At 46.9% G+C, this 15,266-nt stretch overlaps 1 protein-coding gene across 6 annotated transcripts in view; it reads right to left on the bottom strand.

Moving 5' to 3' along the window:
* Positions 1-293: 293 nt before the first annotated feature.
* The window catches only part of PRDM15 (PR/SET domain 15), a 30,411-nt gene continuing 15,438 nt past the window's right edge, over positions 294-15,266 (bottom strand). For 4 of the 6 annotated variants that reach the window (XM_073577210.1, XM_073577212.1, XM_073577211.1 and 1 more), the window contains 9 exons: positions 14,529-14,692; positions 12,127-12,206; positions 11,921-12,040; positions 11,582-11,713; positions 8,592-8,673; positions 8,225-8,405; positions 6,676-6,750; positions 3,323-3,526; positions 294-1,664 (listed from right to left, as the gene is read on the bottom strand). In XM_073577210.1, the coding sequence (XP_073433311.1) occupies positions 1,152-1,664; positions 3,323-3,526; positions 6,676-6,750; positions 8,225-8,405; positions 8,592-8,673; positions 11,582-11,713; positions 11,921-12,040; positions 12,127-12,206; positions 14,529-14,692 (1,551 nt within the window). In that variant the 3' untranslated portion in view covers positions 294-1,151. Of the gene's footprint in view, positions 1,665-3,322; positions 3,527-6,675; positions 6,751-8,224; positions 8,406-8,589; positions 8,674-11,581; positions 11,714-11,920; positions 12,041-12,126; positions 12,207-14,528; positions 14,693-15,266 lie in introns of all 6 variants that reach the window. The other 2 variants (XM_073577214.1, XM_073577215.1) reach the window with 2 other exon arrangements.

Below are 15,266 nucleotides of genomic sequence, written 5' to 3'. Positions count from 1 at the left end.
GATGGGGCTCATATCCGCAGTGCAGCCACAATCGCCTCTAACAAAAAAAAAAAAAAAAAAACAGGATTATTTTCTAGAAATAGCACCACTTGCGACCATAGGCTTTGTCTGGTACTACTGCTCATCTACATTACAATGCCCGATTACTTTGTTTTCAGGCTACATAAGTTGCTGCCACAAGCAAAGCTGTCAGACATCAGCTCTCTCCATTGAAAGCACCTGCACGCTCTCAGGAAACGAGTGCGCACGTGTTCAAGGTATTATAATAATAATAATTAATAATCATCATCATCGATAGTCGTCCTGCCCTCTGCAGCGAGATTTATCATTTATTAGAAATTTCACACTTTTTTCCAGGTATATTAATAAATGACGTGATGCACTTGGTCCACAATAAATAAATATTTCATCTGGCGAGAAAAAGATTAAAAAAAAAAAAAAAAAAAAAAAATCTGCAGAATAATCATTTATTCCATGATTCGTCCCTGAAGGGCCCTGAAAAATCAACTATACCTTAAAAAAAAAAAAAAAAAAAAAAAGTAAAAATGAAATCTGGGTGACAATACGGCGGCCATAAAAGCAGCGTTCTCGCAGGAAGTCGCCAGAACTAATCCTGCATTATTTAGTATCCAAGGAATTTTTTTTTTTCTTATAATTCCTTAGGATTCATGTATTTGAGGCTAAACATTATTTTTTTCCATTAAAAACGTCGCACTGTTTGTCTTTTACGGGTTCTCGTCTTCCGTCGCGTTCGACGCCTTTAATGCGATCTTAGGTCGGAGGAGTTCAGGATAGATATGAGTGACTTCAGAACGAGCTCGCCGATGGAGGCTCAGTTGACTCTTTCTGCAGCTGGCAATAGACGGGTGCAATGCAGAAGCTATAGAGGCAGAAAAAAAATTCTAAATTTTTAAAGATTTCAGCCCCAAAAAAACTTGCAATTTAAAAAAAAATAATAATAAATGAAAAAGTCCTGACAGGTGGGCAAACCCTTTAAAGATTAAAAAAAAAATAAAATAATAGATGAGGAAAGGCCTGACAATAAGCAATACTGTGAATTATTCTGCGATTTTGGCAGAAAAAAAAAAATTTGATAATTTAGTAGTAACGGTTCTTCCAGTTCATAGTTTAGTCGGCGACTAATTGATACTTTAGTAACTGTACATCTGTTCTTGTGAGTCCACTTCCCCCGTCTGTCCGGCCTGGGTGGGAGACGCGTGAGGCTCCTGATCAGTCGCCTCGGAGGGCGGTTCTTCCTCGGCTGGAGGCGGAGTCTCCCCCACAGGCACCGCCCTCCACGTCAGCGGTCCCTCGGTGGCGATCTGCCCACCCAGCGGGGCGATGGAATTGACGAACGTCGTGAGGTTGATGAAGTGGGCAACGGGGTGAGAGCCGGCTGCTGCCTCCTGGGCTGCCGTTATCGCCAGCTCGGCCGGCCTGTTATGAAGCACGGCGCTGCCGCTCACCGCGTCGAAGGTCACGGTCAAGATGGAGCTGTCCAGCTGGAGCTGCCGGTCAGGAGCGGTCAGGTGACCCACTGCCACTGGCTGCAGGCTGGCGAACTGCGCCCCCGCCGTTGTGGTGATGGGGGTCACCGTTATGTTGGTTAATCCCACAGAGCATGACGGGGCCGGGACATTACCGTCGCTGATCGTCACCACGACCTAAAATTAAAAAAAAAACAAAACACATTAATAAAAAATATAATCAATTAAAAAATTATATTTATTTTATAACAGTAATTAATAATTCAGAACAACAATGAATATTAATAAATGATTAATTTTTAGAATTGAATAATAGAGTATTATTAATAATCATTAATATTAATACTGAATAATAAATAATGATTAATAATAAATGAATAAAATACTAAATAATGATTCATAATAATAAATAATGATGCTATTAATAATAATAATTATAATGGAAAAAATAAAAAATAAGTAAATAAACCCACAGACCGGAGCATGCAAGGACCCATTATAATTACTACAACCTCAATACATTTTGTAGTCACCTCCGGAGCTGCATTCACAACTCTGCCGGTCGAAAAGGGGTCAAAGTCTCCAATAATGAAACCCACCTTCCCTTTTTTTCTCTGCATAATTCAGGTTTCATTATTAACCCCTTAACGACTCGCGACGTATGACTCACAGGTGCAGTGAACGCACCCCCCCCCATACGCGGTGAGTGCCGGCTGCGTTACACAGCCAGCGCCTGGATTGGAGCGAGCGCCAATCACTGTTAATCTCTGACAGCGGAGATTAAATGGTATGAAAATCCGTGTCCGCCCGCTGCCGCCCAGTCAGTGAAAGCCAATGGTGAGTGATCATTGGCCTTCGCAGCCGCCATCTTGGTGCCCCAATAAAGCCCAGCAGACGGCCGAGCGTCATAGCAGACCTGTTTATATAGTACAGGATATGAAACGATCGAAGGTCAATAGGAAGATTAAAAAGATAAATAAATATAAGGCTATGTCCTCGCGCCTGCAGAAATTTCCTGAGAAAAAACCGGACTCCTTCCCAGGAAATCCGCATTTTTATTTTTCGCTTTTTTTTCTCCAGAATATCCACATTCTCATTGAATACAGTTGGAAATGCGGTTTTTTTTCCCCCGCAAAATTAATGCGCATGCTGCGTTTTTTTTCCGCGATGCAATGCATCAAGTGCACAAAAATTGCGGAATGCGTTATAAGGATGGGATGCTTAATGTATGCGTTTAAGCGTTTTTGCAGGGGAAAAAAAACGGAAAAAAAATGCTGACGTGGGCACACAGCCTAAAACAAAAACACAATTACAAAATTTCCCCAACAAAAAAAAAAAAAAATTAAAATAAACACATTTAGGAATTAAAATATCACATTAACCCTAGAAGACGCTGTATGAACAATAAGGAAAATAAAAAAAAAAAAAAAAAAACAGAAAATAGCAAAAAAAAAACCTATATGTATATTAAAAAGAAAAAAAAACCCTGCTGTCATTTTCTGAGACCTGTAACTTTTTAGTGTCCTAAATGGCATTTTCAGAACGGTGTTGAGTTTGCAAAAAAAGGGTCCAAAATTAGAAAAATATGGCCGCTTTCTTTCAGAAACAGCGCCACCCCTGACCATGGGTTGTGTCTGGTATTGCAACTCGACCCCATTGAAACGAATGGATGTACAGCTAGATTACCACGCACAATGCAATTCGATTTAAAAAAAGTACCCTTCTGCTTCCCTGACGTTTCCTCTTACCTTACAGCTCTGCTTTGTGTCGTTCCTCCGTTATTCCTCCTGGAAACACAGGATTGAAGTGACACTGGAGCGCAGGCCGTCACTCACCTGCTGAAGGGTCTCCACAGCCGAGCCGTCCTCCTCTCCGGTGCCGCTGTATTCCACCTCCTTGTTACTATACTGTGCAAACTCAGGGTCCCCGTGCCCCGGGTCGTCCTCCCCGGCGCCATCCTTGTCCTGCTCCGTGTGAACGCTCACCAGCCGCAGCGGTTTACTTCTCTGCATTTCTTCATCGTCTTCATCTAGTTCCGGCTGTAAGAAGACAGAACCATCCACATTACAGGGAAACCCCCCGCACAGACCCTTCCCACACCGAGAAGGTGGGCCGGATCCCCTGCAGAAACGGTAACTTCCTGCAGCCACCACCAGGGGGAGCTCACTGCATTCTAAGGTATTCCACAGCCCGATAGACAAATGTATGCAGAAGGCGCCCTCTAGTGGTGGCCGCAGGCAGCCAGAAATCCATCCTTCCATTCTACACAGAGGTTTTGGAGCTCTGTACAAGTAATCGGCACAGAATATTGGGCTCATTTGTAGGTAAAGTGAACATCCGTCATAGACATTTAAAAAAAAGGGGAAAATTCTGCTAAAATAACCTTCAGACACGTCAGATCCAACAATGAAGGATCGGTTGCTGAAAATGTGACGACATCCAGCAATCTATGATTGCACCAAAGGGCTTCCTGTATGAAGCCACGGACCGAGATCTCAGACTACACCGATGTCATTCTCTCACGTGTATGGATGACGCATCGGAAAGTCACTGCTCTGATCTTGCCCTTTAAAAATGGAGACCGTCAGCAGGTAGGATCACCTCAAAGCTACCGATAGCTCTGCGTAAGTGACGCATAGAGCTATTCGGGCCGATTGGACATTGAAGACTGTCAAAGTCCTGGACTTCTCTCTCTCCCACACTCATTAAACGGTTTGGAACAGGTGGGGGGGGGGTGCAAACCTGCTGACGGGCTCCATTAAAAAGGGTTAGCTAGTCATAAGACACCTGCAAAGTTCCAGGGTCAGTGTAAAGAGACGGCACAAATAAACCCTTGTCCTTAACCTGAAACACGAGAAAGAAGAAAAAAAAACAGAACAAAAAAAAACAAAACAAAAAAAAAACAAAAAAACACATACAGTCATATGTAAAAGTTTGGGCACCCCTATTAATGTTAACCTTTTTTCTTTATAACAATTTTGGTTTTTGCAACAGCTATTTCAGTTTCATATATCTAATAACTGATGGACTCAGTTATATTTCTGGATTCAAATGAGGTTTATTGTACTAACAGAAAATGTGCAATCTGCATTTAAACAAAATTTGACCGATGCAAAAGTATGGGCACCCTTATCATTTTCTTGATTTGAACACTCCTAACTACTTTTTACTGACTTCCTGAAGCACTAAATTGGTTTTGTAACCTCATTGAGCTTTGAACTTCATAGCCAGGTATATCAAATCATGAGAAAAGGTATTTAAAGTGGCCACTTGCAAGTAGTTCTCCTATTTGATTCTCCTACAAAGAGTGGCATCATGGGCTCCTCAAATCAACTCTCAAATGATCTGAAAACAAAGATTATTCAACATAGCTTTTCAGGGGAAGGATACAAAAAGTTGTCTCAGAGATTTAACCTGTCAGTTTCCACTGTGAGGAACATAGTAAGGAAATGGAAGAACACAGGTACAGTTCTTGTTAAGCCCAGAAGTGGCAGGCCAAGAAAAATATCAGAAAGGCAGAGAAGAAGAATGGTGAGAACAGTCAAGGACAATCCACAGACCACCTCCAAAGACCTGCAGCCTCATCTTGCTGCAGATGGTGTCACTGTGCATCGGTCAACAATACAGCGCATGCATAACGCCTTTTTGTATGACCAAACAACTCAATCTTTGTTTCATCAGTCCACAGGACCTTCTTCCAAAATGTAACTGGCTTGTCCAAATGTGCTTTTGCAGACCTCAGGCGACTCTGTTTGTGGCGTGATTGCAGAAACGGCTTCTTCGGCATCACTCTCCCATACAGCTTCTCCTTGTGCAAAGTGCGCTGTATTGTTGACCGATGCACAGTGACACCATCTGCAGCAAGATGATGCTGCAGGTCTTTGGAGGTGGTCTGTGGATTGTCCTTGACTGTTCTCACCATTCTTCTTCTCTGCCTTTATGATATTTTTCTTGGCCTGCCACTTCTGGGCTTAACAAGAACTGTACCTGTGTTCTTCCATTTCCTTACTATGTTCCTCACAGTGGAAACTGACAGGTTAAATCTCTGAGACAACTTTTTGTATCCTTCCCCTGAAAAGCTATGTTGAATAATCTTTGTTTTCAGATCATTTGAGAGTTGTTTTGAGGAGCCCATGATGCCACTCTTCATAGGAGAATCAAATAGGAGAACTACTTGCAAGTGGCCACTTTAAATACCTTTTCTCATGATTTGATACACCTGGCTATGAAGTTCAAAGCTTAATGAGGATACAAAACCAATTTAGTGCTTCAGGAAGTCAGTAAAAAGTAGTTAGGAGTGTTCAAATCAAGAAAATGATAAGGGTGCCCATACTTTTGCACCGGTCAAATTTTGTTTAAATGCAGATTGCACATTTTCTGTTAGTACAATAAACCTCATTTGAATCCAGAAATATAACTGAGTCCATCAGTTATTAGATATATGAAACTGAAATAGCTGTTGCAAAAACCAAAATTGTTATAAAGAAAAAAGGTTAACATTAATAGGGGTGCCCAAACTTTTACATATGACTGTATATACATATACATATATATATATATTATATATATATATATATATATATATATATACACACACACACATGACGTCTTTATGGGGTAATAGGAAAGCTTTTTAATGCAGACTTAAAAGGGGTATTCCCATCTCCAAGATTTTATCCCAATATATGGTACGTGTATTATTAATAATATTAGCAAATATCTCCAATTAGAAATGTAGAGTAGTTCTTCTGATAAGCTATGTCGCTTATCCCATGAGCAGGGCATTGCAGTAACTTATGTATTCACGGTTACGACCACTCATATAGCGAAATGAAAGTCAGCTGTTAGTGATCATAACCGTGGGATAAGCAACATAGTTAATCAGAAGAACTATACTACATTTTGTATACACTATATATTGGGATAGGATCTTGCAGATGGGAATACCCCTTTAAAGATGCATGCCGCCTGGTGAAGTCATAGACATTAAAAGGGGTGAGCAAACGGTGACAGACATTACAGGACATGGGCCACGAAAAACAACAAAAAGGGTCCACAGTGCACCTTCCAAAAAAAAAAGTGTCACCAGCATCTGATCAGGAGCTTGTGTATAAGAGACAGCCGGCAGAGAGGAGGGGAGATGGCAGGTCTGTGCCCCAGGCGGGCGCAGCGCCTTGTACTGCTTTACCTGAACGACCGAGGTTTCGTCGATGGCCGTGTGCTCTTGGAGATCGCTCAAGTCTTCTATCCGCAAAGAAAGGACCTGATGTGGATTAGGTTCATCTTATTAAATCTTTCCATGGATAGTTTTATTATAACGGTGCAGGGTAAAAGGTGCATTAGAGGGGGGCAGGCTTGGGGGTCTGTAACCTGGGCAAAGCTCAGCAGCACTGATTGTGGGGGGAGGGGGGGAGATGCCAGCTCAACTTCTGTTAAAACTATGTGCATGCCCAAAAACTTTAAAGCAAATCCCTATATAGATCTGAACAAGAATCAATATCTTAATTTTAGTCGGAGCGCTTTTTTTTTTCCCTTAAGAACGGAGTCTAAAATCTCCTACAAAGCCATCAAAAGGAAAATGGTTAAATTCTGCCACCACTAGAGGGAGCCGACTGCTAGACACACAGTATGCAATCAGCTCCTGAGCTCCCTCTACTGGTGGATGCAGGTAGACAGAGTTTAGTCATTTCCATCTATAATACAATTTCTGAAAAACTTGTGGACGTAATCAAAAATGAGAATTTTAAGCGATTCGCTTGTGACGAATCCGGCAAAAAACTATTGGCGGATGGCATATTATTAAAATTCTAACGTGCCAAGAAGGGTAGAATAAAAATAAGTATAATTTTAGGTTGTCCCGTGCAGCCCCCATCTCTCCTCCATCACGTCCAAGCATTTTAATCCCCTCGGTCCAAAGTCTTGCCAGAGCAGAGGGGACAAAGATGTTAGGTCGTGGCAACAAAACAGACCGGAGAGGGACTGTGCGGCCGTGTAGGCAAGTGGCTGGGTCAGGGAGAGCATTTTTCATTTTTACTTCTCTTTATTATGCTGTGGGGTCTGGAAATAACATAAATCAGACACATTGGAATCACACTCGCTGCTTAGGAGACCGACCATCGCTGTTATGGTGCAGAGCATGCTCAGTGCTTACAAGTTAAACCACAGCGCTGGTTGGTCCCCTAGACAACGAGCTGTAAACAAAAGAAAAAAATAGGGATTTTTGTGTACTCACCGTAAAATCCTATTCTCCGAGCCAATCATTGGGGGACACAGACAGTTCTTGCTGTGTCCCCCAATGAGGCGTAGGAGAAAAAGGGTTAATATCGCAAGAACAGCTGCAAATTTTAATAAGCAGCAAATTGGAAAAATTGCTTGTGGCTACACATACTAGCCTATTATACCCATATATGAAGATGGGAATATCCCTTTAAGACAGTATATGTGATAGACGTATGGAATGCAACAATTATGAGAACGGGGGGGGGGCAGCATTCCCCATGTGACTAGATCTGTAGTGCGCATTTGTGGCCACCGCTCTATGGGTCTACGAGAGCGGGAAGACGCACATGTGACGGCAGCCATATAATGGAGCAGTGGTCATGCACAGGACACGGGACGCACGTTCGTGGGATCGGATGGCCATCTAGCGATCATACACTGATCACCTAACCCTGGTACACGTGCTAAATACTGATGGGGGTTATCCCAATGTGACGGGAGCCGTGGAGGAGTCCTACCTCGGGGTGCTTGCGTCTCAGGTGGCGGCTCATGGACGCGCGGGTGGAGACCTTGGTCCCGCACAGATGACAGCTCTGGGCCTCCACCTTGTCATGTGTGAGCTGGACATGCTTCTGGAGCATGTACTCCGTGACGTACTTCCTATCACACACGGCGCAGGTCCACTGCCGCCCCACTACATCAGGAGAAAAAAAAAGAGAGACAGCAGATCCGGGCACATTACAGAGAGCGCGGCTACACACAGGGGGCGTGATAATATGGAGGGCTCCTGCATCCCGCAGTGATGGCGGAGCGGGAACGGCCCGACTGCTTAAGAAGAGCAGACATACCCCTGACACGTGTGGGACACGTCAGCAATACTTACCAGTATGAACCAGTTTATGGGTCTCCATCGTGTTCTTCTCACTGAAGGTTTTCCCACACAACTCGCACATAAAGTCCTTGATACCTGAGGAAAAAAAATAGGGGAAGATATCACATAAAAGTCTTAAAATACAGAGCGATCCATAAAGGGTTTTGCGATGCTCTGCAAGTCCTGAGCTCATCATAGCCGCGATGCTGTGCCAGTCCTGTCATCTATCATAGCTGTGACGCAGTGCCAGTCCTGTCATCTATCATAGCTGTGACGCAGTGCCAGTCCTGACATCTATCATAGCTGTGACGCAGTGCCAGTCCTGTCATCTATCATAGCTGTGACGCAGTGCCAGTCCTGTCATCTATCATAGCTGTGACGCAGTGCCAGTCCTGTCATCTATCATAGCTGTGACGCAGTGCCAGTCCTGTCATCTATCATAGCTGTGACGCAGTGCCAGTCCTGTCATCTATCATAGCTGTGACGCAGTGCCAGTCCTGTCATCTATCATAGCTGTGACGCAGTGCCAGTCCTGTCATCTATCATAGCTGTGACGCAGTGCCAGTCCTGTCATCTATCATAGCTGTGACGCAGTGCCAGTCCTGTCATCTATCATAGCTGTGATGCAGTGCCAGTCCTGTCATCTATCATAGCTGTGATGCAGTGCCAGTCCTCACATTATTATGCATTTATATAGCGACATTTATTCCATGGCACTTTACATGTGAAAAGGGGAAATATAGACAAGTACAATAAACATGTGCAAGACAAGGGACACACAAGTACAGAAGGAGAGGGGACCCTGCCCACGAGGGCTCACAGTCTACAGGGATGGGTGAGGATACAGTAGGAGAGGGTAGAGCAGGTCGTGCGGTGGTTTAGTAGAACGTGGATCATTGCAGGCTGTAGGCTTGTCAGAAAAGGTGGGTCTTCAGGTTCTTCTTGAAGGTATCCGTTGATGGTGAGAGTCTGATGTGTTGCGGCAGAGTTCCAGAGTATGGGGGAGGCACGGGAGAAGTCTTGTATGCGGTTGTGGGAGGAAGAGATAAGGGGGGAGTAGAGAAGAAGATCTTGTGATGATCGAAGGTTGCGTGTGGGTAGGTACCTAGAGACCATGTCACAGATGTATGGAGGAGACAGGTTGTGGATGGCTTTGTATGTCATGGTTAGGGTTTTGAATTGTAGCCTTTGGGCAATAGGAAGCCAGTGTAGGGCCTGGCATAGGGGGGAGGCTGGGGAATAGCGGGGAGACAGGTGGATTAGTCGGGCAGCAGAGTATAGAATGGACTGGAGCGGAGCCAGAGTGCTAGAGGGGAGGCCAGAGAGTAGGAGGTTGCAGTAGTCGAGGCGGGAGATAAGAGCATGCACTAGTGTTTTTGTGGTTTCGTGGTTGAGGAATGAGCGGATCCGGGAAATATTTTTGAGTTTGAGGCGGCAGGAGGAGGCGAGGGCTTGGATATGTAGTTTGAAAGAGCACAGAGTCGAGGATCACCCCAAAGCACCGAGCATGCGGGACTGGGGAAAGAGAGCAGCCGTTGACATTGATGGATAGGGCTGGTGGAGGGGTAGAGTGAGATGGGGGGAAAGATGATGAATTCTGTTTTGTCCATGTTCAGTTTGAGAAAGCGAGCAGAGAAGAAGGCTGAGATAGCAGACAGACATTGTGGGATTTCAGTCAGTAAGGAGGCGAGATCGGGTCCAGATAGGTAGATCTGCGTGTCATCGGCATAGAGGTGATACTGCAAACCGTGGGATTCTATGAGCTGTCCCAAGCTGAAGGTATAGATGGAGAATAGTAGGGGTCCTAGGACAGAGCCTTGGGGTACACCGACAGACAGGGGGCGAGGTGAGGAGGTGGTGTGTGAGAGGGAGACACTAAATGTTCGGTTTGTTAGGTATGATGAGATCCAGGATAGGGCCAGGTCTGTGATGCCAAGAGATGAGAGAGTCTGTAGCAGGAGGGAGCTGTGATGCTGCACCAGTCCTCACATCCATCATAGCCGTGATGCTGCGCCAGTCCTCACATCCATCATAGCTGTGTTGCAGTGCCAGTCCTGTCATCTATAATAGCCGTGATGCTGTGTCAGTCCTGTCATCTATCATAGCCGTGATGCTGTGCCAGTCCTGTCATCTATCATAGCTGTGATGCTGCGCCAGTCCTGACATCTATCATAGCTGTGACACTGCGCCAGTCCTGACATCTATCATAGCTGTGACACTGCGCCAGTCCTGACATCTATCATAGCTGTGATGCAGTGCCAGTCCTGACATCTATCATAGCCGTGATGCTGTGCCTGTCCTCACATCCATCATAGCCGTGATGCTGTGCCAGTCCTGTCATCATAGCTGTGATGCTGCGCCAGTCCTCACATCCATCATAGCTGTGACACTGCACCAGTCCTGACATGTACGATAGCTGTGACGCTGCGCCATCTATCATAGCCGTGATGCTGTGCCAGTCCTCACATCCATCATAGCTGTGATGCTGCGCCAGTCCTCACATCCATCATAGCTGTGACGCTGCACCAGTCCTCACATCCATCATAGCTGTGATGCAGTGCCAGTCTTGACACCTTCTACAATATCCATAACTTCTTCAGTAATTAGGGGCACATTCTTCTCTGGCATTGGATCAGATGGGATACTTTTCACTTTCCCCACCAATCAGCTTTGGATGCCTATCACCCTGCTGATGGTCCACCACTTGCCTTTCCTTGAGTCACTTTTGATGGTAATTGACCACTGCATACTGGGTGGGAATACCCCACAAGACCTGCCACGTACTGGGAACCACCCCCACCACAAGACCTGCCACACAATGGATTTCCTCCCCTACAAAATACGCTGCACGTCGGGAACCCACACCGCCTCACCGCATACCGAGATCTTTACTCATGACCTGCAACAACCCGCTGACAGGCGCCATCGTCACCGGATGATCAGTGGCATTCCTTTCTCCAGTCGGTGGTATTAACATCACAGGTGATGGGTACACGCTCCTCACCTGTGTGCCGCTTGTAATGCTTCAGCATGTTCACCTTCTGGGCAAACTTTCGGTGGCACTCGATGCACTCGTACTCTTTGATCCCCTTGTGCAGCTTCATGTGGTGCCGCAGCGCGTGCTTCGTCTTCATCCCTGAGGAAAGAACAGGAATGACAATAAAGCATAGAACTGCCAGGAATGACACCGAGGGTCCTATATATAACGGAGGACGGGCTTAAAACAACGGGCTGGAGAAGGACAGAGCCTATATTTAGGTGCACGTTAATCTATACAATGTCCCTATGACAGCGCCTGACATGAAATGTCGTCATGTGGACACAATGCCGCTCCATCCGGTACCTTTCCCGCACTCTGCACACAAATATTCCCGGATGTTGTCGTGGACCCTCATGTGCTCTTTTAACATGTCCTTCCTGGCAAATGATTTTCCGCATTGTTCACAGCCGTGACTCTTCACCCCTGAAAGAAATGTTTAGTCAGAGACTCGTCGTCGACGACATCGGGGGGGGGGGGGGGGGCGACACCACGGGCGGTGGAGACGTTACCTGAGTGGATGAGTTTGTGTCTCTCCAGGTTTCCGATACTATTGAAAATACGACCACAAACCTCACACGGGTGAATGTACCTGCGGAGACACAACGAGCGGCGTCACAACGAGCAAAGACGCAACAAGCGGAGACACAACAGCCGCGTCACAATGAGCAAAGACGCTACAAGCGGAGACACAACGAGCGGCTTCACAACGAGCAAAGACGCAACAAGCGGAGACACAACAGCCGCGTCACAACGAGCAAAGACGCAACAAGCGGAGACACAACGAGCGGCTTCACAACGAGCAAAAACGCAACAAGCGGAGACACGAGCCGCGTCACAACGAGCAAAGACGCAAAAAGCGGAGACACAAGAGCGGCGACACATCAAGCGGAGACACAAGAGCGGCAACACAATGAGCCGCGTCACAAGGAGTGGAGACGCAACAAGCAGAGACACAATGAGCGGAGACACAACGAGCGGTGTCACAAGAAGCAGAGACGCAACAAGCAGAGACACAAGAGCGGCGTCACAACGAGCAAAGGCGCAACAAGCGGAAACACAATGAGCCGAGTCACAACGAGCGAAGACGCAAAATGCGGAGACACAAGAGCGGCGACACATCAAGCGGAGACACAACGAGCCGCGTCACAAGGAGTGGAGACGCAACAAGCAGAGACACAATGAGCGGTGTCACAAGAAGCAGAGACGCAACAAGCAGAGACACAAGAGCGGCGTCACAACAAGCAAAGACGCAACAAGCGGAGACACAACGAGCCGCGTCACAACGAGCGAAGACGCAAAAAGCGGAGACACAAGAGCGGCGACACAAGAGCGGCGACACATCAAGCGGAGACACAACGAGTCGCGTCACAAGGAGTGGAGACGCAACAAGCAGAGACACAATGAGCGGAGACACAACGAGCGGTGTCACAAGAAGCAGGGACGCAACAAGCGGAGACACAAGAGCGGCGTCACAACGAGCAAAGGCGCAACAAGCGGAGACACAACGAGCCGCGTCACAATGAGCGAAGACGCAAAAAGCGGAGACACAAGAGCGGCGACACATCAAGCGGAGACACAACGAGCCGCGTCACAAGGAGTGGAGACGCAACAAGCAGAGACACAATGAGCGGAGACACAACGAGCAGTGTCACAAGAAGCAGAGACGCAACCAGCAGAGACACAACGAGCGGAGACACAAGAGCGGCGTCACAAGGAGTGGAGACGCAACAAGCAGAGACACAATGAGCGGAGACACAACGAGCAGTGTCACAAGGAGTGGAGACGCAACAAGCAGAGACACAATGAGCGGAGACACAAGAGCGGCGTCACAAGGAGTGGAGACGCAACAAGCAGAGACACAATGAGCGGAGACACAACGAGCGGTGTCACAAGAAGCAGAGACGCAACAAGCAGAGACACAACGAGCGGAGACACAACGAGCGGAGACACAACGAGCGGAGACACAACGAGCGGAGACACAACGAGCGGAGACACAACGAGCGGAGACACAACGAGCGGCGTCACAAGAGCGGAGACACAACGAGCAGCGACACAACGAGCAGCGACACAACGAGCAGAGACACAAGAACGGCGTCACAACGAGCGGAGACACAATGAGCCACGTCACAAGGAACGGAGATGCAACAAGCGTAGACACAAGAACGGCGTCACAAGGAGCGGAGACGCAACGAGCGGTGTCAAAACGAGCAGTGACAACAAGCAGAGACACAAGAGCAGCGTCACAAGGAGTGGAGGCGCAACAACCAGAGACGGAACAAGCGGAGACCAAAGCCACGTCACAAGGAGCAAAGACGCAACGAGCAGCAATGCAACAAGCAGAGACACAAGAGTGGCGTCACAACGAGCAGCGACACAATGAGCGGAGACACAACGAGCAGCGACAATGAGCAGAGACACGAGCGGTGTCATAACGAGCAGACACACAACGAGCAGAGATGCAACAAGTGGAGACACAAGAGCGGTCACACAGAGCCCGGACCTCAGTCCTATCCGACATGTAGACCGGAGATTGTGGGCCAGATATGATACGACCTCATACAGTCGTGTAGGACATCACGGGGCTTTAGGATAATTACATCTTTTCCATAAATACTTTCCCTCCGATCATCTAGTGCCGGTACATAAAGGCCATGGAGGCAGTGAGCAGCCGCCGAGCTCCTCGCCCTTCTACATGCTTATGAACCTGCAGCTGCTCATTGTCCCCGTCCTTAGTCTACATCTGTCCTGACAGACCGGGGAGGAGCAGCTGCCGGATCGGGCACCACTCTTCTCTACAGGAGATTGGGCACGATGACATCAATATGCCCGATCCTCACAATTGGGAGAGAGAGCAAAGCAAACAGATAGTGAGAGGAGCTAAAGGCGGATGCGTCAATTTACAAGCACTCACTTCTGCACCTCGGGATCCGGTAGATTCTCGCGGTGGATCACCATGTGGGCGTGGTAAGTCGCTTTCAGTGCAAACCTCCTGTGACAGATGCTGCAGTCATAACCGTTCTCTGCATGGACGTCCATAATGTGCTTCAGGTATTCCTTCCCCCGGGCGAACGAGATCTGGAGACGCAGATATGGGAAGACTGAACGTGTATCATAAGTGTAGACAGCCCCCCCGCCCAATAATGCGAGAGCCCCCCCAATGTAATCCCACAGGGGCAAAGGTACCTGGAACTCAGGATCAGTAATGTAATGTATGTACACAGTGACCGCACCAGCAGAATAGTGAGTGCAGCTCTGGGGTATAATACAGGATGTAGCTCAGGATCAGTAATGTAATGTATGTACACAGTGACTGCACCAGCAGAATAGTGAGTGCAGCTCTGGAGTATAATACAGGATGTAACTCAGGATCAGTAATGTAATGCATGTACACAGTGACTGCACAAGCAGAATAGTGAGTGCAGCTCTGGGGTATAATACAGGATGTAACTCAGGATCAGTAATGTAATGTATGTACACATTGAGTGCACCAGCAGAATAGTGAGTGCAGCTCTGGAGTATAATACAGGAGGTAACTTAGGACCAGTAATGTAATGTATGTACACAGTGACTGCACCAGCAGAATAGTGAGTGCAGCTCTGGAGTATAATACAGGATGTAACTCAGGATCAGTAACATAATGCATGTACAC

This window comes from Dendrobates tinctorius, unplaced genomic scaffold (genome assembly GCF_039654945.1).
Source record: "Dendrobates tinctorius isolate UK_male_01 unplaced genomic scaffold, ASM3965494v1 ptg000054l, whole genome shotgun sequence".
In the NCBI taxonomy this organism is placed as follows: domain Eukaryota; kingdom Metazoa; phylum Chordata; class Amphibia; order Anura; family Dendrobatidae; genus Dendrobates; species Dendrobates tinctorius.
The sequence above is the reverse complement of the archived record's forward strand: the minus strand, read 5'-3'. Positions and strand labels throughout refer to the sequence as shown.